At 37.1% G+C, this 27,862-nt stretch overlaps 1 protein-coding gene across 1 annotated transcript; it reads left to right on the forward strand.

Annotated features, from left to right (window-relative positions):
* Positions 1 to 21,484: 21,484 nt before the first annotated feature.
* Positions 21,485 to 26,141, forward strand: has2 (hyaluronan synthase 2; the record flags this gene model as incomplete). Its single annotated transcript, XM_079444244.1, has 3 exons — positions 21,485 to 22,111; positions 23,615 to 23,716; positions 25,212 to 26,141. The coding sequence occupies 3 exons, from the start codon at positions 21,485 to 21,487 to the stop codon at positions 26,139 to 26,141; spliced, it is 1,659 nt and encodes a 552-aa protein (XP_079300370.1).
* Positions 26,142 to 27,862: the final 1,721 nt, after the last annotated feature.

The raw sequence follows: 27,862 nt of genomic DNA on the forward strand, positions 1-27,862 counted from the left end.
AATTATCAGAAAAACTGGTTATTTTATACATTCTGCTTTCAGACACCGAGAATCATAACGTAGATGACTGCCGTCTAGACGAATCTTATTGCATCTACTGATTTTTGCTATTTTATTACAAGGTTCTGCCATTTGCTCACTGGTGTTTCTTTGGGATCCCAGCCAATTGGCTTGCGGATACACCTGCGATTTACTTGGATGGCACCATTAAGTTGTCACTGGAGGTCTTACAGCAGCCCATAAAATGGAAAGCGCCAGAGATGGAAGCAACACGTGCAGTTCCCCTGTGTAGTGGCTTGCCAGAAGGAGTTAAGCAGCCAGTTTGCCTCTGTGTACCATAGTGTGACGTACTGCATTTAAAAAATCTCTGCCTGTTTGAGCTCTGGCATTTAAAACCGGTGAGCAGGCGAGAGTGAGCGTGTCATGTGACCTCTGCAGCCAAATGGCATGAGAGTGTGTAAGGATTTTTCACCCACCAGGCAGTTGAGGCCAAAAGGCATGAAGGTTTCCTGCTTGTTTGAAAAGATGGGGGTGAGAGGCAACAGTTTGTTTGTAGGCTGAAACAACATGATCACCCACAAGGCTTTTGAAACTGACTCCCACAAAGGTTAGATGGACGATGAATAGTGTAAATTCATCCTTTGGTTAATTTCATTGCATTTGTCAGTTCAAATAAGTAGTTGTGACATACAGTAAATCTGAGGCCAAGAGTGAAAGAGTTGTGATGCAAGCATGTGGCAGGCTAAAAGCTTGTTTTATTCCAGCTAGCAGCAACGTTAGAAGTCTTAACATGTCTTATATTATTAAATCCTGTTTAACTGTTTCATGGTCTTTCATTTTCATTATGGAGTCTCTGTATTTCTAGCTGAGGCCGTTTTCTTCAGTTTTCCTTATAATGTTGAGAATTAGTATTAATGGTGTGGTTCTTATTTTTATTCATTTTTATGACTTTATGAGGTTCCCACAGCACTGTTACAAACTTAATGAGCTGCCTTACTGCATAGGGCCTACAGCTACCTTCTAAAACAGGGACCATGCTTTGTTTTTTAGTCTCTCGCTGTGTCTCACAGACAAGTGAACTTTCTAACCTTTCTGGGTCTATTCCATTGACCATGGACTCAAATTCAAATCTCTGAAACCATATAACCTCCTAAAGTCACCTGATCCTCTTGTTTTTGTCAACATTTTCCTTCTTAAAATCAAAGGCTCAACTCTGCGTTTGCCACTTACTTTACCCACATTAGCACAGTTATAACTTGAAAATGCTTTCAATAATTTGATGTTAGCATGTTGCTTAGTTAATCACAACCCGACTCACTGGAATAGCCTGTGGTGAAATTGCTGCTTTTCACACGTTTTGCAACACTTTAAAAGTCAATTGTCCAGCTAGTGTCGCTAAAAGTGGTGTCAGTTTTATTCCAAACAGATGAACGTGAATCTGGGAATGTTTTAGTACATTTATCATGGCACTTTGAAAGTCAAATGTCCAAGGTTCTATTGCATTTAAAAATAATGTAGGCTACCACATACACTAAACCCTACCCTGAATCAAACCCATAGTGTTAACAAAAGCAAAGTGAGATAAAAATGCATCTGTTCAAGCAACCATGCCATTTCAGCTTGCTTTGAGCTGTTTATCGAGTGTTGTGACTTGTGTAATGCAGTATCAGGTGAGCTACTGTGCAAGTTTACTATGTTAGCTATACAAATGGAGCTGGTTATGATTTGTAGGCTATAGATATGTTTTTTTGTGAGCTTTGCTTTTTTACAGAGTTTGTCACAATGCTTATGGGATTGTCTACTTCACAGAAGCAAAAAAGCAATGTGGTGAGTCAGCATTGTGCTGTCTACCTTTTGGAACAGCCTAAACACCAGGAGTGTACAAATTATGCTTTAAAATGCTGCTTATGTAGGAAACCACAGGCTTTGTAACAGAGCAAATATTTGAGACTGTTCGGTGTTGACATCTAAATCCAAAATTTTAAGATTCATGCAGCTAGTGTGTAGGAGTGAAAACAGATCTTATTTCCTTCTCTCCAGGAAAAACCAAAATGATCTCATTTAAAATGATGTCCCAGGCATTTATTTTAATCATTTAATGACAGCAGGAGTCATAGCATGGACTCCGGTGCAGGTTTGGCACCTAGGCTATTAAAAACACACCACCATACAACAGCTGGGAAAATTAGCTTTACAGAAGGAGGCCTTTTTACACCTTAGAACAACAATTACAAGGAAAACCCTCATTTGATTGCTCTGACGATGTACAAATGTTTATAGCTCTGACCGGTCAGTTCAGTCATCAATGTGGCTATTTACATGCAGTGACGTCGTTAACTAGTGTGTGGTCTTTCTTTTCACATTAAACATCACCCATTCTCAAATGCTAAAACGGGCCATTATATTTAAGGTAGGGGCTAAATGTTATTATGGGTGACTGCTTGATCCTAAAATCACCCAGAGGGATTTATTTCAAAGAGCCTGATGTGTACAGCAGAAATCTGTCCTTCCCCCAAAAGGACAAAACGGTCAGAAATTTGTTATGGATTGTTTCAATCTCAGTTCATGCATATGAAATGGGGAACAGTTACTGTGGCTCACATCGACTCAATGCGTTATGTAAACCATGTGCTGAAGAGATATTTGAACTTAAATATTTCAAATGTTCACAAAGGGCATCATGAAACTTATACCCATAGTGAAAGTGATCTCCACACACTTAAGTGTAATTGTAATGTCAGAAAGTTGCTTGACTGTGATCCTCTAGATCCCTTAAATTCAGAGTGGGCTCTCATGTAGATTTTTCTCAAACTTACGGCCATTCAGAGAAAGTGTCATCCTGACTTCAAAACCATGACTGTCACATTACCACTAATAAAAACGGCCCAATATATGCATTCTGCAGTCATCAGAACATGTTTTATTCTGTACTGTACAGGAAAGGAAAGGCCTGAACAACATATGTGCTCACTAGGATCTGCAGTCAGTCTTGGAGTATATTGCTGCACATATTTCTGCTCTGTTTACTTTTGGAGAGTGCAGCCTTGGTCCCATGTCAGGCTCTGGAGGTGAAATATAGATGTCAAGTGTCTTGGGGAGCCTCAGGGTCCACTGTACATGAGCGTATATTGAAAACATTTCCTGTTAAAAATTATGAGAATAAAAAGTAGTAACATTTATATTTTGGGGGTGGTGGGACACTAAGAACTGGTTTATGTAGGTTATGGCGTGTATTTCCAATGAGTCTAGGTTGAAAATGGAGCTGGAATGTGTATACTGAAACATCCAATAAAATGGGCAGAGGCATATTCAATATGGAATGGATTTACAAACAAACAGCTATTATTAGTTTTGTATGTTTCAACCAAATGTTCATTAAATTAGCATTCAATAGGTTTGGCATTTATAAATATACATGTACATAGTAAAATAACCATTTGACTTTTGCAAAAGCTGACTTTGAGTAATTAGCCTTAAATATAGCAATAGTCTGTTTTATATTATATGGGTGATATGTGAAATGAGGTGTAACTTTGGCAGTGAGTCAAAGTCTATGATAACAAAGCCCCAAATCTCCCTCAGCACGTGGCAACATACACAAAACATGAAATAGAGTAGCTTGTATGCACTGTTAATCATGAACCATATTACTGTGCTCTGCGCATAAAATTTTCAGGCACTGTAAAGAACCTGAGATCATGAATCATGAAGGATGGGGATAAATGGGGCTATTACAGTCCCAATGGGCACAAGATGTATGTCTCTCACATCATAGTGCTGTCATTATTGAATCCTAACGAAGAGACTGAAACATGGTCACTACAAACCTGTGGTGTACAACTCTGAACTTTTGAAGACCTAAAGGGCTAATTTGAATCATGGCGGATTTGATGTTGTAGTTTTCACACGGAGGATGAGATTTTCTGCATAATGGAGTGTCCAAGGAAAACATAAAACACAGTAATATCCAACTCATACAGGGGAGGATACTGGGATCTCTAGTTTAGCAATAGCCAATGGTTAATCACACATTTCTAAGGGGAAATGAGGCTACTGCTACATCTTTTTCTTGAATTACCACATGCACTGGAGAGGACACACAAGCTTCTCTCTTAAATTCCAACACCAGTGAGATTGAAATACCACTGCATAATCTGATAATATTTTCATTACTTAAACCTGATTATAACTTTGCTTGTCTTTATAAATCACAATCTAATAAAGCTCACTTTGCACTCAATGTGACTGCTGTTTCCAGATGGTCAAGTCATCTGAGGTGGAAAAGTGAATCAGAAGGCCAGATTTGCTCTCTATGAAACATCTAAATAACCCATATGATATTTTTAGGTTAGGTTTTCTTATGTGGTTATTAATGGCTGTTTGTGTTTACCTTAACACAGAGCTCTTTCCTCAGGTTAGACGAGGCTGGAGATCACCTTATCTTAAGGAGGAAGTAATTGTATTACTTTAATAATAAATCTTGCCCCTCAAGGACTACAAACCAAGCCTCTGGAGACTCTGTGGGGAAGGGGACATCTGGGACTGGGGTTTCACACGATCACATGGCTCTCCATGAGGTAACCAGGTCAAATATACAGTCTAGCCCCTCTCATGGAGGTCTTGGGCATGCTTAGCCTTTGCAGCAATAGCACACTGAACACCTCACTGATGGATGGTTGGAAATACAAACATCCTAAATGCTTTGTAGCTCTAACAAGGTCAGGATATTTCAACACAGTCTCATGGAAATTTGTAACTATTTTAAGTTTTAGTGAATTGGTGGCAATTGTGGTTAGGTGTTTGCTTACCTTTTTCTGAAGATCAAAGTGTTCTTATCAATCGAATTGGACAAATTCATATGAAATCACCAAATAGCTATATTTTCTCATGAGACTGGGTTGGATGTTCTTATCTGCACATGAACAACATGGCAATATACCATATTAATTTCTAACAAGATTTTCATGTTAAGTGTTGGCTTTAAATTAAGTCATATATTCAACAAACTCCACTGTCTTAAGCTTTGCATATGGTTGAAATTGGCTAAAACAACAGGCTAAAAATAAATCCAAGATGGCAAATGAGACAAGGGAATGTTGATGGGCATTATATTCCAATCCTGAAATAATAAAAATATCAGAGTTTAATAAAAAAAGTGTATTATTTTACCTAATATTTGTGAATTATTTGTTTGAATATTTGGTAGCTTGATGTGTATCGTGTTTATCATGGAAACATCCGTGTTTCCTTCCTAAAACTAGGACTCAAAAGCAGGGCAAGGGCTTAAATTAGTCCACAATTTAATTAAATGTCAGAGGTCATGAGTTTATTTTCATCATGTGACTGAAGTCAGTACAAATGTCATTTAATTACCAATACTGACAAAGATCACAAACCAACTCCTACTGACCCCAACATGTTTATAATATCAAGAGTTAATTATGAGGCAACAAACTGTTGAGCAACAGTGTTGTTCCTACAACTGAAGGGCTTCCAGTTTTATCTGTTGGTACTTCCTTTTAACATGCCTTGTAAAACAGCCAAAAGAAACAACGGTTTACCTGAATCATACTGTGTGTGTCACAGATATTTCATTTAACAGATGGGAAATTGTATTTGAGGTGCGTCAAAATGCTATGTAATTTACGCAAGGACATGTTCTGGGAACATCCATGACAAAACTGCTATCAAAAAATCAGATCTTACAGATAAGTTTCAGGGGAATCAGATAGGGATGTTGATCCAGAACTTAGGAAAAATAACATAATGTGCCTTAAAACATCAGCATATGGAGTAAGCCAACTACTATTAATGTTTTCTCATCAAACCGACTATTCGATAAAGTGAATCACTTTATTATGCTCTGTAACTTTTAATATAATGTATGAAATAAATGTTTTTCTCCAATACACATTGACCACAATTCAGGCCAAATTCCCTTATTCGTTTTCAAAAAGTACACTTTGTAATAATGGCAAATTATATGTTTAAAATACACTTTAAATTTAATGGGTTAATAAAATAAGGGTTGAGTGCACGTTTCAACACACGACACATTGTGTGCTAGGACAATCTCTGTGAAATTCCTTAGAGAAATACAGCTGTTGGTGATCTCATGGGACCATAAAATAGTAATGACGGTGGTATAATGGAACACATTGACAGTGCAACTCACATTTGTGGGCAAAATCTAGTGCGGCCATCCAAGCTAAAACATCTCCCACCCTGAACGCCATCTTCTGTGGGGATACTCTCTCTGTTTGCTCTGGCTAAATACTGGGGAACTGGGCCATGAAGAACCCATAACAGATGAAGAATAGCACAACCTAGACCAGGATCTCTTGGTTTTGAAAGCTCAGGGTTAGGTTCAAAAACAAGATATGCAGTATTAGTGTTAAATCTGCTCCAGTGGCATCATTAATATCTATGATTACCCACTGTTAGGGTTTTGTTGAGGGACATAAATCACTAATAATTGAGCTTTTGGATTTTTTTTTACATCATCTCTTACATTCGTTTGCATTTTCTTCCTCTCTCAAGCTGTTCAGCGATTCATTGAACATCGCCACGAGGCCACAAGCCACATGTTGAGCAGCTCTGATCTACACTAACGTCCAACACAGGGGTTCATTAATTCACAGAACAGCCCTACATACACTACCATTCAAAAGTTTGCATGGGATCAGTACTTTTTTTTTTTTTGGAAATAAATGAATACTCAGCAAAGAGCCATTTTGATCAAAAGGATAGTAAAGATGTTTAAAATGATACAAAGGTGATACAAAATAATGATTTATATTCATCAAAAAATTTGACCACAAAAATATAAAACAGGAGCACAACGCTGATAATAATAAGAAATGTATCTTGAGCACCAAATCAGCACTGTAGAATGAATATCTGAATAATAATAATAATGTGAAACTGGAGACTAGATTAATGGCTGCTAAATACAACATATACTGTTTTACTGTATTTTTAATTAAATTATTGCATCCTTAGTGAGAATAAAAGAGAATAAAAAATATTTTAACTCTTTCCCAGAATATTTATTCATTTATGAGACAATGCTTTTTAGCCGTAGAGACATAGTCTTTAACAAAAATGCAATTTTCTCAGCTTTTTGTTCACAATGTTGTTGTTGTTTTTTCATTCAACTTACGCACATTTTAAAAAAAGACAAAAAACATTTGATTAAAAAAAAGATTGCATGAAGCTAGAATAAAGCACATATTTTAGATTGTTTAAAAGCAGAGGCTCTGTTCTTTGTTTTGACATATTGCATGTTCAGATATTCATACCACAAAATAATCTGGGAGCCATTAAACCTTTGTGAAAATTATCAAAAATGCTGGCAGGGAAAGAGTTAAAAATCTTAAAACGTCTTAAAACTAAATTTTAAAATCAACCCCAAACAGCCTGCTGATTTAACTGTGCTGTTTCGTTATACTGAACCAGATGTACCAAACAAATCAAAGATGCAGCACAGTTTAACCACATCGCCTGAATCTGTTGCTTGAAGAGCCAGCGATCATTTGCTGCAGTGAAGGGGAGATTGTTCTAGGGACAATTAACTCTAATTAGAATGTGGCGTGAGGTCATGTTTGGGTTCAGTGGCGTCAGCAGACAGGTATCACCGGCAGCTGAAAGGGAAACCTCTGGAGATCAGCCCCTCGTGAACCCAGCGACCACCAGGGCTAAATGACATCAGCAGCAGCATGTGTCAGACAGAGCGCCCCTGAACAGAACTCTGGCTGTTTGATGTCTGACTTTAACAAGAGGAGGAGGGCTCGAATGACGCATTACAACGGCTAATGGCAGGTATGATTTCAGCAAACACAAAGTCAACGTTAGTGATGTTGTGAAAGAGTTTTCAAAAGTAAGAGCATCAGAGCATTTCCATTAAATGTATAGTCAGTGTATTCTTGGGTAAATCCAGGTGATGCAACTAAGGACAGACCGCATGGGACATGAGTATTTTCAGCAGAACCATTAAGACTTTTCATCACAAGGCTTAAAATTTTACCAACACAACCCTATCTACAGATTAGAACTCTGCTGCAGGATATGTTTGGCTTTATGGATCATAATAGCCTAGGAACAATGACTCCATTCTTGGTGCTGCAGCATGATAAGTGATTCAACCAGATGTTCCCAGTCTGTATAAGGACCACTCTGGTTTCAGAAATATGTTCTTCATTTCCACTGGCTTGGGAAATGTCACACACAGACCCCCATCAAACATCTCTCAGCATTTACCCCCATTGATGACCATCCACATCAACTCTGCTCATCCTTTTGTCCACAAGCGCAAAAAATTACCACACACAAGGCATTATACTTGGAATGACATCTAAGATTTTCAATGGATGTATTTTTTTTCTCTAAATATAATATTTCTCTAAATATGTACAAAGTACAAGTATTTTGCAATATTTCTTGGAAAATAATTATTACTTCTGAAAGTTCTTCTTCCCTCAAACCGTTCAAAATGTTTTTACGGTTTTAGGATTACTCTCTTCCCTCAAAAACCTCAATTTAGGCCAAATGAGCGTCGTGAAAGTCTTTCAGTACACAAGGGTGTTGAGCGTAATCTGGAAGAGTTTGTTAGAAACACTAAACAGAAAAGGCTTTCTTTCACAGTTTGAATCGGCTCTAAAGACCAGGCCATATATCAGCAGGTAAACACTTCCAGCTGCACTGCAGTGGCACAGCTCTGGATGTGATGGCTGTATTCAGACCCCCAGAATCAACAACCTTCTATTAAAAGTGTACTATTTTTTTTTCTTTCGTAATCACACAAAGACAACTGGAGAAGCTTTAATACCCAAATGATGACAAATGAATGATGTAAACCAAATTTCTAAGTTCATTATTAATAAATGTTTGTGAACTTAGACATCTGACCAGATAAGAACTTAATTTAAGATTTCAATTACACAGGATCTGTAAAACTCAGCACTTCTGTCTCTGTCTCAATTTCTCTATAACCGTTTGACTTATTACCTCTTGATGCAAATTACCTTTTATGTAAATAAAAAATAAATTAACAAATAATTAGACCCTACAGAGGACAAGCAGTTTGGAAAAATATAATTAAAAAATATCAGTTTGATGTTTCATTATTTAATAATGTAATGCATCCTTTTATGTTAAAAAAAAATAAAAAAAATAAAAATCAATAAAGATCCTACAGAGGACTAGCAGTTTGGAAAATGGGTGATATAATATAATATAATATAATTTACATTTACATTTACATTTAGTCATTTGGCAGACGCTTTTATCCAAAGCGACTTACAATTGGGGAATACAAAAAGCGATTAATCTTGAAGAGGCAATCAGACAGAGGAAGTGCTCGTAACACCAAGTCTCAGTCATTGTTCAAATAAGTACAAGCTAGTAGGTGGAGAGAAAGATAGAGGGAATTTTTTTTTTTTTTTTTATAATATAGTATAATATAATATAATATAATATAATATAATATTTCACAAAGCAATGTTTCCTGTGTTTCTAAATTGAATTAAAATTAAATAAAAAAAAATTCAGTGTGATGTTTCATTATTTAAATGCAATGCATGCAAAAGAAAATCCTTCAAAAATCCTTTTTTTTTAGTAGACAAATAAAGTAATAGATAAATTGCAAACAGGTTCTTTCTTTGTTTATCCTCCCTATTATCCTGAAACAGCAAGTGATCCAAAACCAGGCATGACTAAAAAGTAGCCATCGTCACAAATGCTCAGCTTTCGTAACATTAACATTACACAGGTAAAAGTTGTACTTCCCAATGTAAACTGTGAAATCATTTTCTTCCAACAGAAATAAATACTAGCTAGAAAGTGGTTTATTTTTCTGTAGCAAATTGGTTTATTTTGTTTCTAGATGTTGGAAACTGGAGCGTCACTTTGCACGTCTTTGAACATAACCAGAGCTGGATGGCTCTGTGAGAACATGCGTGAGTTAAAAAGCAGACTTGTGTGTTCTTGGTAATATTGTGACATCATAGAATCGAACCGCAGATCCAGGGATTTTGTGGTGTAACAATTGATTCGGTCTTGTAAACTCAGTTAGAACGTCACTTGAAATGAGAGAGTGATTCAAAACAAGCCTTCATGTTTTGGCTAGTAGGTTGTGGTTTTGTAAGAAAGTGAGTTTCACAAAATGAGTAACAACCCTTAATGCTATTAATCAGACGTGCTGTTGTTTGTCCCCTCTGGAGAGGACGGAATTGGGTGGTGAATTTACGCCATTGTTCTGACACTGCGTTAGGGGTTCACAAGGCTGGGGGAGTCGGAAGAGACAAAGCTCATAAAAAGGCTTCGCTTTCATAGTGGTCACTCTCTTTTCCAACTCAACATGACTTTTATCACACTACATGAGCTCATAGGGGTGATAGGGCCAGTGCGACAGACAGAGGAGACCCCAAGAGGGCCATAGATTATTGGTGAGTTGATAAGAACAGGCCTGGGTGTTGCTTAAAGTGTAAATCCTCAGAGTCCTTCTAATACTCTAAGGTGGAGCTGTTTTGTCACATCAAGGATGTGTCATGAACAGAACTAGGAGGAAAACAGTGCTCTCAGAGCTGAAGTCAATGTCACGTCAATGCCAAAGACTCGACAATTAAGTGAGAGATGTGCTTGACTTAAAGACTTTCACTTTGTGACCCAGGTGTGTTTTCTAACTCTCTGATCTCTGTGGAGTCCTTCTTTGGCTCTGGCCAAGAGGTCGACAATAATACACTTTACACTCACCAGACTAGCAAATGGGGATGTTTCTTTTGCATCTTCGGCAATTGGGACACATCCCCTGCTATTTGAAAACATTTATACAGCCCTGAAGAGTGCCCCCCCCCGTGACCCTGAGAGTAGCTAAGCTAAGCCAAGCTAATAAGAATAAAACAAACACAAAAAAACCCAAAGCAAAACAAAACAAAACATAACTAAACAAAAAAAGCATCACAAAACAAAACATAACTGAAAAACTAAACAACACAAAACAAAGCAAAGCCAAACATAAAACAAAACACCTATCACTAAACACAAAACAAATAAAAATAAAATAATATAAATAAAAATCTGTTACAATGTAAACGGTGTGTGATTACATATATATATATATATATATTTAAATGTGCTTAAAAATGATGCAATTATTTTCCCCCAACCCATACATAATTTCATAATACTAGCCACTACACAAAGAAAACAAGCTGCAACACAATGGAAATAAGCCACAACACAGCAAAATTAGCACAACACAACGGAAACAAACCACAACACAACAGAAACAAACCACAACACAACAAAAGCACAACACCACAAAAACAAGCTACAACACTATGAAATTAGCACAACATAATGGAAACAAGCCACATATTTTGCTGTATTGTGGAAATTTCATGCTGTTGTGTATTACTGGGGCACCATAGAAAATATCTAGAAGTTGAATGTCCAATAATGTAATGCCTCAAATATGTTTTCTATTATGTTTTATTTTTATATATTTATATATATTTTTATTTTTATCTATCTATCTATCTATCTATCTATCTATCTATCTATCTATCTATCTATCTATCTATCTATCTATCTATCTATCTATCTATCTATCTATCTATCTATCTATCTATCTATCTATCTATCTATCTATCTATCTATCTATCTATACTGAACATGCATACAAGCCAAGTCAGAAAGTCAACTTTATTTCTAAAGTGCTTTATACAATATACTGTAAAACAGCTTCACAATAGTATCAAATTCATATTCTGCTGTAAAGCAGCTCTAACTAGTCAATAGTGTTATTCCACAGCTCAAGTCAGTTCAGTATTGAATCAGTTCAGTTGCATAACTGTGTAAAATTCATCAGTCATACATATTGGGTATATACAGTGTATATGTGCAAATGCATGTACAGTATGTGTGAGTGATATGACAAACTCCTGTTCTTCACTGCCTTCTGAACAAGCAAAAGACACATGAGAGTAATGTTTTACACATCTGTAAAACATTCACATCTGTGTGCAGTTTGGCATGTATGTGGCTAATTGCTTTATGTTTGTGTGTAGAGTTACTATGCAAAAATACCATTTTTAGAAGAGTTAAAACAGTTTTCAAAGAAGTGTTTGCTTTTGCAAGATGTATGTTGTGTGTCTGTTTTGTTATTTTATGTGTAGAGTTTTGAGAAATGGAGCCATAGTTTCAAAAACTGTGTGTAAGAATTTTGAAAAAACTGTAAAATGTTATATTTGTAAAATATGTGATTACTGCATAATTCAATATATTTGATTAAAATCCAATTGAATAAAATACAAGCAATTAATATAAACTTTTCCAAAAAATATGAAATATGCATTTCTGCTCATATCCAATCCATTTTTCTCAGCCTATTACGAACAAAAGGGCTTTGTAATTGGATGATATGCTTCATCACAACCATTTACAGGAGTCATCACACTATAGCATCCATGGTGTTTGCCATAATCTTTGTGAAAATGTGCAGTACTCTATGAGAAATCATATAATTGCGCTGGCAAAAGCCAGAGCCATGAGTATTTAGCCTACAGGCAGGATACTCGTGCAGTAAAGCTGCTTTGAAGCCTAGAGAAGTGCTTCAATGTGGAACTGAGACTATAAACAGAAGCATTTGCATTTCCTGTCGGTCCAAGCAGCTGTGGTTAACTTTGTGACCCCCTAAGCGCCATTAACTCCATAATGAACACAAAGAAACCGATCCACCTTCAGTCACCCTTGTGAAACATCAAATATCTACAGCACCCTGGTCCTATCCAGTCCATGTGGTTTTGGTGTGTAATTTGGTATTTTGCCCATCAAAGCAAAATATGTCATATCACAGTCAATAAATAGTCTATATTATTTAGCCTAATAACCTTCTCCATGTAATGACAATGTACGGCAACAGCAGAAGAAATAGTGTGGGATGTAAAAGCCAAAAATAATAAACACATAGATCACTTTTATTTCCAGTGACAGGAAAACTCTTGGTTTCAGTGTGTAAACAGTAAAACAAAATATCAAGCAGGATAATATTTCTTCATGCTTCATTGAGGAAAACTTTGATTAAGGGAATTCCTTTCCTGTTAAAGGAATCCTTTTTTTAAAAAAAAGCAACATTTAGAATGGAGCCAATCTGTAAACAATAATATACTCACAGTTCTATCTATCTATCTATCTATCTATCTATCTATCTATCTATCTATCTATCTATCTATCTATCTATCTATCTATCTATCTATCTATCTATCTATCTATCTATCTATCTATCTATCTATCTATCTATCTATCTATCTATCTATCTATCTATCTATCTATCTATCTATCACTACACCAAAATGTTGTCGATTTACTCAAGTTCTATTGAAACCAGAATATTTCTTTGTGACCCTACATCACATTGAAAAGAGGACAATATTCAGATTGCATTTTTATAATTAAATCAGTTTGTTTTAATTCTGTTCGGTGCCATGCTAACATCACTCGCCATGGAGACTGCAAAACAGACAGGGTGGAGTATAGTGGACCTGATTTTAACTTTCTCACACGCGCACACACACACACACACACACGTGTGCACCCCCACACGCACAGTGACACACTGAGGAAACACATGTTGTAGAGGCACACTCTGAGCTCAATGCCCTCATTCTCAGCGCAGCTCTCCCACGTCTGATCGTCTGATGATAATCACCTCTCAGTGAAACGGCCAGTTATTGACCACAGATGATAGCTGAGCCACCGGATGCACTTTTGGAAAATTTGAGTAAGGTGCTTTGCTTTAAAGTTCAAAATGCACTTCCCCTCATTATTCACACAGTATTCACTGTCAATACAGAGTGCTTGCACAAGGGAGCAGAAGACACGATCTTCACTTACAAACTGGAAGATCACTGGCCGTGACCAAGTTACTTCAGTTCACATTATAATCTCTGATCATCGTCTCAGCGAGGCTTGTGTCACTCAGAAGTGACAGGATTTTTCGTGTGATTTTAATAATTTTTTTTAACCTTGTTTAGTTACATTTAATTGTAAAGAAGCAGAAAGAAAAATACCAAATTACAATATTTTAATGTTATTGTTGTGACAAAGCCTTGTTTGAAAGTTTAGAAAGAAAGGTTTAAGGTTTATAGATAGATAGATAGATAGATAGATAGATAGATAGATAGATAGATAGATAGATAGATAGATAGATAGATAGATAGATAGATAGATAGATAGATAGATAGATAGATAGATAGATAGATAGATAGATAGATAGATAGATCATTCAAATGTTCAGATTTAAAGAGGTTACATTTCTTAGAATAATTAGAATATAAACTAAATAAATGAGGATAATTTTTCCTTCACAAAACAAATTCTCTTCTGTGAAATGTTGTGAATAGCCCTTAATGACCTCTATTCATCTATAATGAATATGAATGGAAATTTAAATAACTGTCATTTTTAACTTTAACTATGAATGTTGGCTTAACAAAGCCTTGAATAGGCCTTAATGACATCTATTCATCTATAATGAAAATGAATGGGAACTGGATTGACGGATTGAAAAATGGCCTGGAATTCAAATAAATGTAAATAACTAACTTTTAACAACAAAAATTATCCTTTGATATATATATATATTTAACTTTATATATATATATATATATATATATATATATATATATATATATATATATATATATATATATATATATATAAAGTTAAAGGCTAGGCATTAGATAGATCATCTCAAATGGGGCGAGGACCAGCCTACATAATACATGAGCAGCAGATAAGCAGCAATCAGTCTTAATGACTGGGGCTTTGTTCATGCACACTTAACTTTCTTTCCTGTCCGCCACCCTAGATGTCGAAGATTTTGAGAAAAAAGGTGTGTAGATGATTTCTGGGCTGATATCAAGTAAATGTAGAAACTGATATTGGAAAGAAGCCAATTATAGTAGATGTGGCACCTAACAAGTTGCAGCATTTAAAACTATCCCTGGAAGCATCTAAACCCATCTCGTCATGTTCAAAATCTAAACACACAGAGAACAATAACAATATCAGTGTCTTTGATCTAAACAAAATGCCAAATGAGTTGCACATGGCCTCTCAATGAAGCCATTGTGAAATCAAGAAAAACCATGAGCATCTTCTCAACTAAATCTAAAAAGTGAGTTATCTCAGATTTCTAGCCCCATATAAAAGGCACAAGCCCCCAGGTGATGTTTGGGGTGCCTGACAGGATAACATCCATATGCATGGAACACAATGCCATACTGTACTAGACACTGGAAGTCTACACTTTTTTAAATGAGTCAGCAAAACATGTGGTTGCTCTTCATCAAAGTCAGTTAAGGGTCAAAGAAACCCCAACTGTGAAGCCGGGACTCATTAGCCTCCATCCTTCAGCACCTCTGCAGTCTGCTGGAGAAGTCCAGCACCCTCGTGTTTGCCATGCTTAATCCTACAGAGACACATAGCAGAGGTTGCCATACTCTTCCCCAGTCCGGTTGCTTATTTGGACCATTACTGTGAATCATTGTTCAAATAAACAGTGGCCAAATTAACACATAAGAAACTGCCTTTTCACATGAATGGACCGTTACCAAAGCCTGTCCGCGTGCTGTCCCTGCTGGGCAGAAAATCTCATTTGAACCTAGTAGGGAATTGGTTGAAAGAAGCAAAGCGGACATAAACAAATAATGAACAAATGCGTAGGTTACTTTGCTATAGGTTACTTGTTGAGTTATTTTTTATATTTTTGAATTGCTGATGTTTGATGTGCTGAGTTTGAGTTTTCATGGAAAAAAAGGAAAGAAAGAAAGAAAAATAAAACAACATAAATAAAAAAAGAATAGCATATGCATATCAAAAACACTGTTACATTGCTTTTGGCCCACATTGGAATCTGCATTACTGATCAGTATTGCAAATCAACTTTCACTGCTGTGAATGTGAACAGATTTAGAATTGTGTGGCGCACTCTTGTGGTAAATATGTGTGTTGCGCCTCGTGCCCTCAAAATCACAAGCGCAACTGAGAATCAGTGACCACCAAAAAGTGTTTGATTTACTGTATTCTACTTAAAATTGGCAAAATAGCAACTGATTTTGCGTTTAGGTTAATAATACTCAGAATGTTCTGAAATACTTTATTTTTTTGTTTGTATGCATTTGGTAAAGGAATGAATGTATTTTTCATAGTTATTCCTAGTAATTATTATTTAATAATTAATCATTTGAATAATTTAATGCTTTTTATTTTTTTATATCTCCACAGCTTGCCGTTTTTTAGCTAAAGTCTGTTTGGCTAATTGCTTGATTAACTCATACCCACCCCCATTTCGGAAGTTTGAATGGGCAGCACTTTTTTTTTTAGATGTTCACTCCTCCTCGCCCCCGAACCAACCCCCTTATTAAAACAAGTCCAAAACCCTGCCCGGTTAAAAGAGTCCTACAAATGTATGGCTCACAGGAAGCATAAAGTTAAAGCGTCTTGAAGAAATTAGACGCAGAAAAGGACAGTTCACTGCTTCAACCTGTACGCTTGGAAAAACCTGAATGAGGTACATTTTTAGTCACCAACGTTGGCTAACTTTTATTCTTTTATCAGCTGACAACGTCAGAATGAACTGCCAAGATGCTCCAACAGACCTCATCACAGCAGACTGATGCAAACTACACTATATAATGTATTGGAGGAGGCGAGAAACTTGAATGTTCATTCGTTTTATGGAAAACGTGGATACTGCACATCTTTGTTTTTAGATGCTCCATGCCGGTGTCTTCTGTATTTTATCCAAAAACTTGCATGGGAAGTTTTGTCCAGTGTCTGGAGCGTGCAGAGCCTCGTCGGACAGCATCCCTGTTAAACTAACGGGACATCTCCACACAGCTGCTCCAAGGTATGATCATGATTCATTTAATAGATAAATCTTTCGAATTACATTGTTTTGTTAGATTAATAGTTTCTTTGCATGCATTTCAGGTTATAAGAGAGTTATTTGAAACAATCATACGGGGGGAAACATTTGAATGAATGGAGTTTAGCCATAAGTGATTGCAATACCTACACGTGCCAATTTTTTCAAAGTCCAACAGGTTGTAGCAGCCCGTTTAATTTCAACATATTTCTGAGTAACGCGACTCAACACTACAGCTGATAAAGAGCAGTAGATATTTTATCTGGTATATTATTCGCGTAGACTACTTCGTATTTGTTTCTCTTGAATCATTTTTGGTATCAGCTGTACAAATGTAAAACTAAACAACGTTAACTTTATGTATTTAAAATATTTATTCAGTATTTGCGATTATACCAGGTCTATAGGCTAAATAAACACCATATGGAGCCTCTGACCAATAGCAGAGCAGAAAAGATATTGCGCTCAATCCAGCAGCAGCCGTAAAAATGAGAGTGACGCAATCTACTAATGATGTGTAATGACGCTTTTCAGTAGGCTCCCTCAGGAGTTTTCATGGTAATATGTGAAACATGGATAATATAGCTACCTTATTTCTGAAATGCATAAAAAGTGATAGAGTCTATTACAAAGTAATATATACCCTTACGAAAATTAAGCATGGTTTTATTGTAGTAAAAGTGTAGTAACCATGTTTTTTTGTTGTTTTTTTAATGGCGTATTGATTACCATTTGAAGAGTTTATTTGCAAAAACAGATAAAATAACCCAACTGCAGTTTGATTGAGATTAATTGGAATGCACAATGGAAAAAACAAACAAACATGATTTTTGAAAATTGTTAAAAACGGAGTTATCTGTTTTTGCTCTTCATTTGTATAACCACAGTTTTACTACAAATACCATGGTTAAACTATGGTTAGTGTAGCAAAACCATGGTTCATTTGTGGTTACCATGGTTTAACTATAGTAACCATGTTTTTTTTTATTTGAAGTAAAACCATGGTTAATTTTCGTAAGGGTATAGTCCTATGCACCATCCAAAACTAATCCTAAACTTTCAAGCAGTCTCCTATTGCCATGGTAACCTCTTCAAGCCAGCAGGACTTTTGTTCATCAGTGTCTTTTGTATTGTGATCTGGGTAACTTTTAATCTAATTATGCAGTTGTTTGAAAAGGCTACTGAAACGTACATATACTTGTATGTTACAAGAATACATGCTTTTGTTATGACTTTCTTTGGGGGTCCAAGCCTTAATTAGAGGGGTCAGACCTCCCAATGCCAACAATAATTTGCGTATTGCTTAAACATACATGAATTCCTCCTGAAAATAATAGTTTCTCAGATGTTTCCCCAAACATTTACATTTTCATTATGTATCTTTACAGTCATCTAATCTTCAAAGTTATCATATTATGGCACTGATCATACAATGGGGAAAGCTGCGCAGTATCTTTGCACTATAGCTTCTAATTATCATTTCAAAATTATAGCCAGCATTGATATCATTTTACTTCTGAAATGCTACTTTGATATAATTGGATGCCAAACTTCGCTGCTGTGAATGTGCAGGGTGTGTGACTGTGTCACTGAAAATTAGGCTGCTGTTGGAGGTCAAAATGCTACAACCTTGGCCATGTGCCTAAGATAAGATCCAGCTGTTCACCACTGTCTACTAAAGGCAGCAGAAGTTGTATCAAGTCCAGGGGACTTCTAGTGGCCATACAAGTTCATACAATATCCTAATTGCAGTTAGCCCTCAAGGCACTTATAACAACTTGTGGAAATGCCACATTATTTCTTCTGACAGTCTTAACCATTAGAAAAAACATTGTTTTATTTTTGGACTGAAGGTGAGACCTAGTGAGGTATGAGAGTCCTGGAAGGTTGAAAGGTAGAAACAGGCCTGGAGGCAGAATTTAGCACTAAGCCAGGCTGCAGCAGCCTGAAAAGCAGTGAACATGGCGGCCACATTGTCTGACAAGGCCACACCACAGGGCCATGGCAGAGTGATGGATATGTCTCAGTGCTAGTGGTTGAATAGTTCCTCTGGGAGGCGGCCGTGGCAGTTCCCCAAGTTCCCCACCATCTCAGAACCACCCACTTCGGAGAAGCAGAAGCTTCCTCCAGTGCCTGGGAATAAACTGGAGTATCTCAGATGGGCAGGACGTGCAAGAAGGCAGTGTCTCTAGTTTTTTGTCAGTGTCAAAATTCCCACCAACACAATTTCAGTGAAACAACTTGAGTTTATTCTACCATCTTTGCTAGGAAGTTTACATCAATCTTTTAAAGCAATCTTTATTTTTTTGTGTGTATTTTATTTTATATTTTATTTTATTTATGTATTATTTAATATTTGAATATCTAAATTAAAATAGGATCGTTTGCAGAGCACCTAAGTACTTTTTTTGCTAATTTTGGAAGACAACTCTCACAGGATCCACTGTTGCTAAATAAAAATGATCTCCTACTTTTCTATCCAATTTCCCCAAAAGGAGTGTTAAGCTCTGAGCCATGGATTTCCTGCCTCGTTGATGGCCCTTCACAAGTTATTGTGTTTCAAATGAAGCTTTGTCTAAAGAAAGCTCCTCCAAATCTGCGGATAAAGAAGAACAAATCCTCAGTCTCTATTAAACTACACAATCTACCTCCCCCTACATTCAAGCATAGTGTAAAAATCCTCTCTAAATGAATATTTCTATACATCTAATATAAAAAAGCAAACTCATTTTCTGATGGTGTTCAGGGGACATTACAGGTCTGGGTCTCTCTTGGCTAGTGCGGATGTACTTTTCCTGCACTGTAATATTTCATCTCTCTTCAAAGCTGAAGTTATAGTTTTCTCCATTGAGGATGTTTCAACTTTCAGTGATCCTTGACACTTTGTATCTCCTCCCTGCTCTGTTGGATCACAGCCAGATACTATACAGGACATATATGCAACTAGTAATGCAAACAAAAACTTTATATATTTAACTGTTGTTCTAGAATGATAACAACAAAGATAATGATAACTATATTACCATTCACACCAAGGGACGATGCCATTGATTATTATTAGTGTGTGCTGAAGTTTTGTCACATTAAATGCTCTCTAAAGTTATGTGAATTCTGTTTGACTGTTGTGGTTATCGTTCTGGAAATTTTTTTTCTGAAGTGATTCCAACAATATCGTTACTCTGTGTCGTTATCATTATTGTTGTGGTTTGGGCTTCCCTATTCACATAGAATGATTTTATAGTTTTCGTACTTGGTGTGAACGAGCCAAATGACCATATTCCATTCAGTCAGACAAAATCTACTGATGGCAAATGCTTGACACAGGACCATTTCAATAACAAGATTATCTAATGGGGTGCACACCCCCATTCACAACAAGATGAGTCAATTTACACATGTAAACCCTGCACATTCATCCTTAGAGACGCAAAGCCTGTACCAATTTGTAAAAACGTGAGAAATTAGGTCATCGACAAAGACAGCGATGCTTCAGATATCCTGTATGGCCATGATAAGTGTTAGTGGGCTACATTTTGTCTTGTCAGCAGTCTTAGCACTGTCAAATGAGCCGTTTGGGTTCATCTAGAGTTTAAACAAGACATGAAAGCAGGTTTGAGGATACCCTGAGAGCAATACAGGCGTTTGAGACATTAACACCACATGTTCCCCTTAATCCAACAGGCTTGCACGTGTCTATGTGGATAAGGTGGGGTTTGGAGGGTCCAGAGGGCCTCATAAACATGCGGGATGACGTTAAAGGCTGTGACACGTGCCAGTTAGACTCACACTGTGCTGTAGTCCATCATATCAACCTCCCTCTCAGGCCAGAACCGCTTTATAATCTAAACCAAGAGGGACGATATCAAAGAAGAAACGAGATTTAAGTCGATAAAACAAGACGCCATCATTAATACAATGGCCGTGTTCTGCAGTAATAAGACAGAAGGTCTTTAGTAGAGCCCTCTGAAATCTAAATTTCACTGTTCATGTGTTCCCACGGAGATATAAACAGATGATGTCAGAGGGTGGTGCTGCATAGTCACGTCTGCCAAGCAGATGGGGAACTGCATTAGTTAGGAAACTTGGAACAAATGGTCATAAAGGCCGCTCAGATATTCAGAAGAGGAGGAAAGAGGAAGAAATACGATGCCGTCTGAAATATACTGTCATGCGGCAAGAACAGATGCATGTATTTTATGCTTCCATTTGAGCAAAAGTCTGTCATCGTCACCACAAAGCTGTCCACACATTTGCTTTAATTTCTTTGTTGAGTGCTGTCCATGAAGTTGTTCTGAAAGGGATGGTTCTGCCAAAAATGAAAATATTGTGTTTATTTACTCACCCTCTTGCCATTCCAAACCTGTATGACTAGTTCAAGAAGATATTCTGAGGAACAGTCTTTGTCTGTACAATAAAAGTCAGTTGGTTCCAAAACAACATTGGACCTTCTGACTTTAATTGTATGGACAAAAAGCAGTTCTTCAGAAGAACGTATTTGGTCCAGTAGTTGCAAATCATAATATTCACCCCTCAATGTCCTATTGTTGTTTTCAGATGAGATGTGATAAAGTGACCACCTACTTGAGGATTGTTGGGACGACACTGTTCGGCATTTCGCTGCTTGTGGGAATCTCTACTGCTTATATCATGGGGTATAAGCTTATAACGACTGCAGGCAATTACTTGTCCTTTGGTCTTTATGGGGCAATTCTAGTCGTTCACCTCATCATCCAGAGCTTGTTTGCTCTACTGGAACACAGGAACATGAAACGTTCCCTGGAAACACCGATCAAACTCAACAAGTCACTGGCCCTTTGCATCGCATCCTATCAAGAAGACCCCAACTACCTGAGAAAGTGTTTATTATCGGTGAAAAGACTCACCTACCCTGGGATAAAGGTCATTATGGTTATCGACGGGAACAATGATGATGACTGCTACATGATGGAGATCTTTCGGGACATCATGGGCCGGGACAAGGCAGCCACATACATTTGGAAAAGCAACTACCACCAGAAAGGACCAGAGGAAACTGAAGAATCGTATGCCGAGAGCCTGCAGCATGTTTCTCGCCTGGTTCTCAACAATAAGTGTGTGTGCATCATGCAGAAGTGGGGCGGGAAGAGGGAGGTCATGTACACCGCCTTCAAAGCCCTGGGAAGAAGTGTCGACTACGTACAGGTGAGTCTATGTCTCTCAGGCGGCTCAAGCCTTGCCTAGCCAAGTACACGAGGGCAACACAGGCAAATTGTACAAAGAAGCTTTTGTAACTCCATAAGTGGATGCTAGGCTGAAGCATGTAGTGCAGAGAGAGAGGAAAGTACATTCCTGGTTAACACTGATGCTGTTCATTGAGGGACTTCTGTGGGAATTCGTTTGCATATCTCGGGGATATTTCTGGCACTTCCAGAACAGATCGCTGGTATTTTCCGTGCCATCTTGGAGCACATACTATTAGCTCATGATGCTGAATTTTTACAAGCTCCTACCAAAGGAGGCTAATTAGTTTTGAGAATTTTACAGTTGAGAACAGCTGTATGTTTTCACATGTAAACACATGTGTTTTCACATCACAAAATAGACTTTCTGTGGCTTTGGTAGAATGCTATGTGAGAATATTTACTTTTGTTCAAACTATTTGCAACAAAATGTCTTTTTGAAGATTTATCAGCAAAACTAGTGATCAAATGTCCTCTTATGTAATCCAAACAACTGTGCAATCGCTTTTGATGTAAGAAAGATTCAAGCTCACCAAACTAAAACCTAGAATAACATTTGAGCGCTGGTTCACACAGAAAGTGTTTTTGCGTTCCAGTTAATTTTTCTATGTAAATATATGCTACATATTTGGCCGTTCATCACAAACATCACATTTTTGAAAAGCTGCGTCAAGTTGAAAATTAAGTACGTGTTTTGTGTGAACAGTTTCTGAGAAAAGTAAACCCAAAGCTGTCATTTATTGGTAATTTTGTGAAGGCTCCCTTGTATACTGAACAAATTATGTTATTTTATCCACATGCCACCTGGTTCCAATGAGATCCGTTACCTTTGCTCTGAGTTTAGAGGCCTAATTGTGTTTAACTTATCACTGATCTTGCTACCTGGCCTGTGGTTAGTCTCACTATGGGGTTTAGTTGTAAAAGCAAAGTGGCATACATGACTTTCCCGAGAAAAAGATAAAAAGATAACCTCTGGGCGATGCTTGCTTAATGTTTAAATGTTAGAACACTTAAACCAAATCTCTACTAAAATTCGAACAGTGTGTGCTCGTGTTTGATGAGCCAAAATGTTTGGCCCTATAACTGAACATGTAACCCAGAACTTAATGATTAAAATGACCTCCGGGAGAGATTGATATACTTGTACCAACATATATAGAAGCACGTTTGATTTTTCGTGACCACTCAAACAAAGACAAGCTGGTTTCTATAGATGTGATTGTGAAAAAGAATCATATCTGCACCAAAGATAAATCTCTTCGAAGGAACACGTCATATTAATGATGATATTAGGCATCTTGTATCTTGCTGAACAATGTGATGCATCAGTGCATGTGGTGCAAACACTGGTTTAACTTAATTTTTAGGAGAACATTTTGTCAAATGCACTACTGTATGTATTTTTATTTTTAAAGGTAAATCATGTGTATGCTTTATTGATGTATCTATATTGTGCTGGATGCAGGTATGTGATTCAGACACCATGTTGGACCCGGCCTCCTCAGTGGAGATGGTGAAGGTTCTGGAAGAAGATCCCATGGTTGGAGGAGTAGGTGGAGATGTACAGGTATGTGTTCTCTTGCAGTTTTAATGTATTCATCTACAGCATCAAGAATTTACATGACATAAGCATATATAGGCATTTTTTCATTAACTTTAAAAACTTGAGAGAGTTAAAAGAATTCCTTAATATGAAATTTGAATGGTATGGCAATTAGAGATTAGACTGTACAGAAATTGAAATCTACATGCTAATGCACACTACATAGTCACTCAATGTTGATGTTGTTAACATTTACAATTTGAGAACAAAGTATAACAATATTAATAATTTGCACGGTTTGATGTGAGCTAATCGATCGTTAGATTTAATCACCATTGGTAGCACGATTTACTGTAATATTTTTTTTTCCTCAGTTGGTCAGAACAAATGTGGCAGACTTGTTACTTACTTGTTCTGATGACAATATCCGGTGAAAATTCTTATGTGGGTCATATATTCCAAGACATAGGCAAGAGTTTGTGATTCCTAAGTACAGTATCTACACTGGTGCGGTGACTGACAACCACACATACTTCTCAAACCATTAGAGATAATGTTTCCGCAAGTAAACAATTTCCGCAAGGAAATAATTCCGCAAGTAACTGCAATGTAAACTAACTAAAAGTTGAGATTTAGTGGAAGTCTATGGATTCAATCAATCAATCAATCAATCCCACTAAAAATAAATTTCTTTAAAACTGGGGTGAAGAAACGTCTGTTCATTCTGAGAAGTCATTTTTTGTGCCATTGTATAATATCCATGTGGGAAATTTCAGAAAATTCTGCATCTGTATGCATTTCCTTCTGGTAGTTAATGGATTTGCTATTATAAATCTGTACTTTTTTAGTCCTGATTTTACAGACATGGTTTAGATTAAGCCAGGATTAGGCCATAGATCAATTAGGCCATTTAGTTAACTTTTATAAGTATGCCTTTAGATAAAAACACTGCTAATGTGCATCTTGAGACAAAACAATGGACTGACATATTTTAAGATCAGTCAGTGCAAGTTTATTTCAGTTAAAACAACCGAGACATGCATTTTAGTCTGGGACTAGGTTTAAATCTGTGAAACTGGAGGTTAGAGTTAAAGAAAACATACTGTTTGTGGTTTACTTACAGAGTAAGACTTAAGTATAGCTACATGGACTGAAAAAACAAATCTGTGTAACATCTGAATTCAGGGTTTTCCCCTACTCCAGTCTTCAGATTTATAGTCAGGACAGCTGTTGTTTTTTGGGGTGGAGGAGGCAGGATGAATCGATAATGTTGTTCAGAGTACTTAAATATACCTTTTTGTGCTCATATGTCAACAGAAATGCATATTACTGTGCATCCTGTAGAAAGAGCCCTTAGATCTTTTCTAGTTTCTCACGGTTCTTTAGTGTTTCAATCTACATTCTGTGTTATTTACATATATCTATGTGACAGGTGACCAATACATACATATGTCATTCTGTAAATTGAACTATAGATTGCCTTTGATTTCTAACCCTGTTTGTTATTCTTTCCCTCTAGATTCTGAACAAATATGAATCGTGGGTCTCCTTCCTCAGCAGTGTGAGATATTGGATGGCGTTCAACATCGAAAGAGCTTGCCAGTCATATTTCGGGTGCGTTCAATGTATCAGCGGGCCCTTGGGGATGTACAGGAACTCCCTGCTTCATGAGTTCCTGGAGGACTGGTACAATCAGACATTCATGGGAAGCCACTGCAGTTTCGGCGATGACCGCCACCTGACAAACCGAGTCCTGAGCCTGGGATATGCCACGAAATACACCGCTCGCTCCAAGTGCTTGACCGAGACGCCCATTACCTACCTACGCTGGCTCAACCAGCAGACCCGCTGGAGTAAATCATATTTCAGAGAGTGGCTTTACAATTCCATGTGGTTTCACAAGCACCACTTGTGGATGACCTATGAAGCCGTCATCACCGGCTTCTTTCCCTTCTTTCTCATCGCCACTGCGATCCAGCTTTTCTACCAGGGCAGGATCTGGAATATCCTTCTGTTCCTGCTAATTGTACAGGTGGTGGCGCTCATCAAGTCTTCGTTTGCCAGTTGCCTCCGTGGAAACATCGTTATGGTCTTCATGTCCTTCTACTCAGTGTTATACATGTCGAGTCTGCTACCGGCAAAGATGTTCGCAATAGCCACCATAAACAAATCTGGTTGGGGAACGTCTGGAAGGAAGACCGTGGTGGTGAACTTTATTGGACTTATTCCAATATCAGTTTGGTTCACCATTCTTTTTATTGGCATTATTTATACAATAATCCAAGAGACCCGAAAGCCTTTTCCAGAGTCCGAAAAAGTCATTTTGATAATCGGCGCAATCGTGTATGCCAGCTACTGGGTCGTGTTCTTGACTTTGTACGCTGTCCTCATTATGAAGTGTGGCAAGAGGAAGAAAGGACAACAGTATGATATGGTTCTTGATGTATAGTATTTCCCTGTGCCCTTCGTCCTTTCTACGTTTACATTAAAAACAATCTCAGACTGCTATCTGAAGGCAGGCTGTCCACAGGTGACAGGAAGTGAGGAGACATCATTGCTGCTGTGACTGTTACTAATGATATTCCTTTGACGTGATAAAGGAAAAACTTTGTAATATGTGAGCTTTGACACTCTTGATGTTTTAGTATTCCACCACCAAATGACATCTTCTTTGCACTTTCACGTTCACTCTCATTATGCATAATGCTTGATATAGAACTTTAAGGAACAAAATACCTCAGTGGTTATGGTTGCATTGTGTGAGTGTTTGGTATAGAGTCAGACGAGACTTGTTTTTTTCTTAAGTAATTTATGATTTTTTATATATAAAATATATTATGTATACATTTTTAAACTGAAATCCAAAACAGAACTTCTGAGTATTTTTTTTTTTGATTGTGCTGTACTTTGTATTTGCATAATGTATTTGATTGCCTTTTATATAGACTTAATTTTTTTGCTTTGCCACCAAAGATTCTCTATTTTCAATAAATAGGAGGAAATGTAACTCTTTAAGACTTGCCTATCTGACCAAAATGTGAAAGTAAGAAGCTGGATTTGTCTCTGTGATGACAGCGATAAAAGGCAAATCTAGGGATAAGTTATTCAATGACAAGAAGGACCATGAACCTGTGTTATTATACTAAGTATTATGTGGAGGGAAGACCAGTCTATTTATACAACATTATGGGTTATAGCTTTCTTACATGTTTCTTCGCAAACTATTTGTAATATGTAATTATCATATGCTGGTTCGGTTGAATGTTTTGAATTGTCCTGTCAAAATAATTGACAGTCCCACACAATCTATGCAATTTCAGTATTTGCCAATATCACACTGCTATGCAAATCTTCCAGAAAGTGACACAGGAGCATTTGCATATAAATGAGGCACAGATGTCTCTTGTGATTATTATTTCACATAATCTTATGTCATCCATCAATGTCTAGAACATTTGCAAAAAAGCTTTTCCAGTGATGCCAAACGTTAATTTCCAAGTAATGCCCTGCCTTAATTTCCCGGAAAAGCCCTGATTTTATTTACAAGCATTATTTTAATGTTTACCAAATGTTTAAGAAGATTATGATTTGAAACGTATATATCAAAGCGGCAACATGTGATGATAAGTGAGGTTACTTTGTTTTACAATATGGATTGTAATTGATGAGGGCTTTTACTAAGGCAGTATTGTCATAAAGCACTTTTGTGTTTGTGCCAAATAAAAGAAATACTTTATAATGCATATCCAACATGCTGTTTCCTTTGTAAGCATCATGTCCTTGAAAAATAAAATATATGACCTGATGAATCTGTTTTTTTCTCTCTAACTCTGGCATCTTTTTGTATAGTGAGTAGGGGAATTCCTGAGACCTCAGACTACTCTTAAACACAAGGACCTTGCTTGGCCTTCTTTCTGCTATTTCATCAGCGACTGATGAGGGATGAATAGAACAATTATTTTCACACAGTATCAGGAAGGACGATTGCCATGGCAATGCTTTTTGTTTACGATATATACAGTGTAAGCAGGATGAAGTAGCCACGTAGCCGGAGTCTAGACTGAGCACTTAAAGATGTCTCCAGTGCTGCAGTACAATCCCTCAGTGCAAGCTGTCATATTAGTCTATAAATCAAAGATGATTTCATGGGTCAGACTAGAGAAGAAACTA

Source organism: Barbus barbus, assembly GCF_936440315.1.
Source record: "Barbus barbus genome assembly, chromosome: 21".
In the NCBI taxonomy this organism is placed as follows: Eukaryota; Metazoa; Chordata; class Actinopteri; order Cypriniformes; family Cyprinidae; genus Barbus; species Barbus barbus.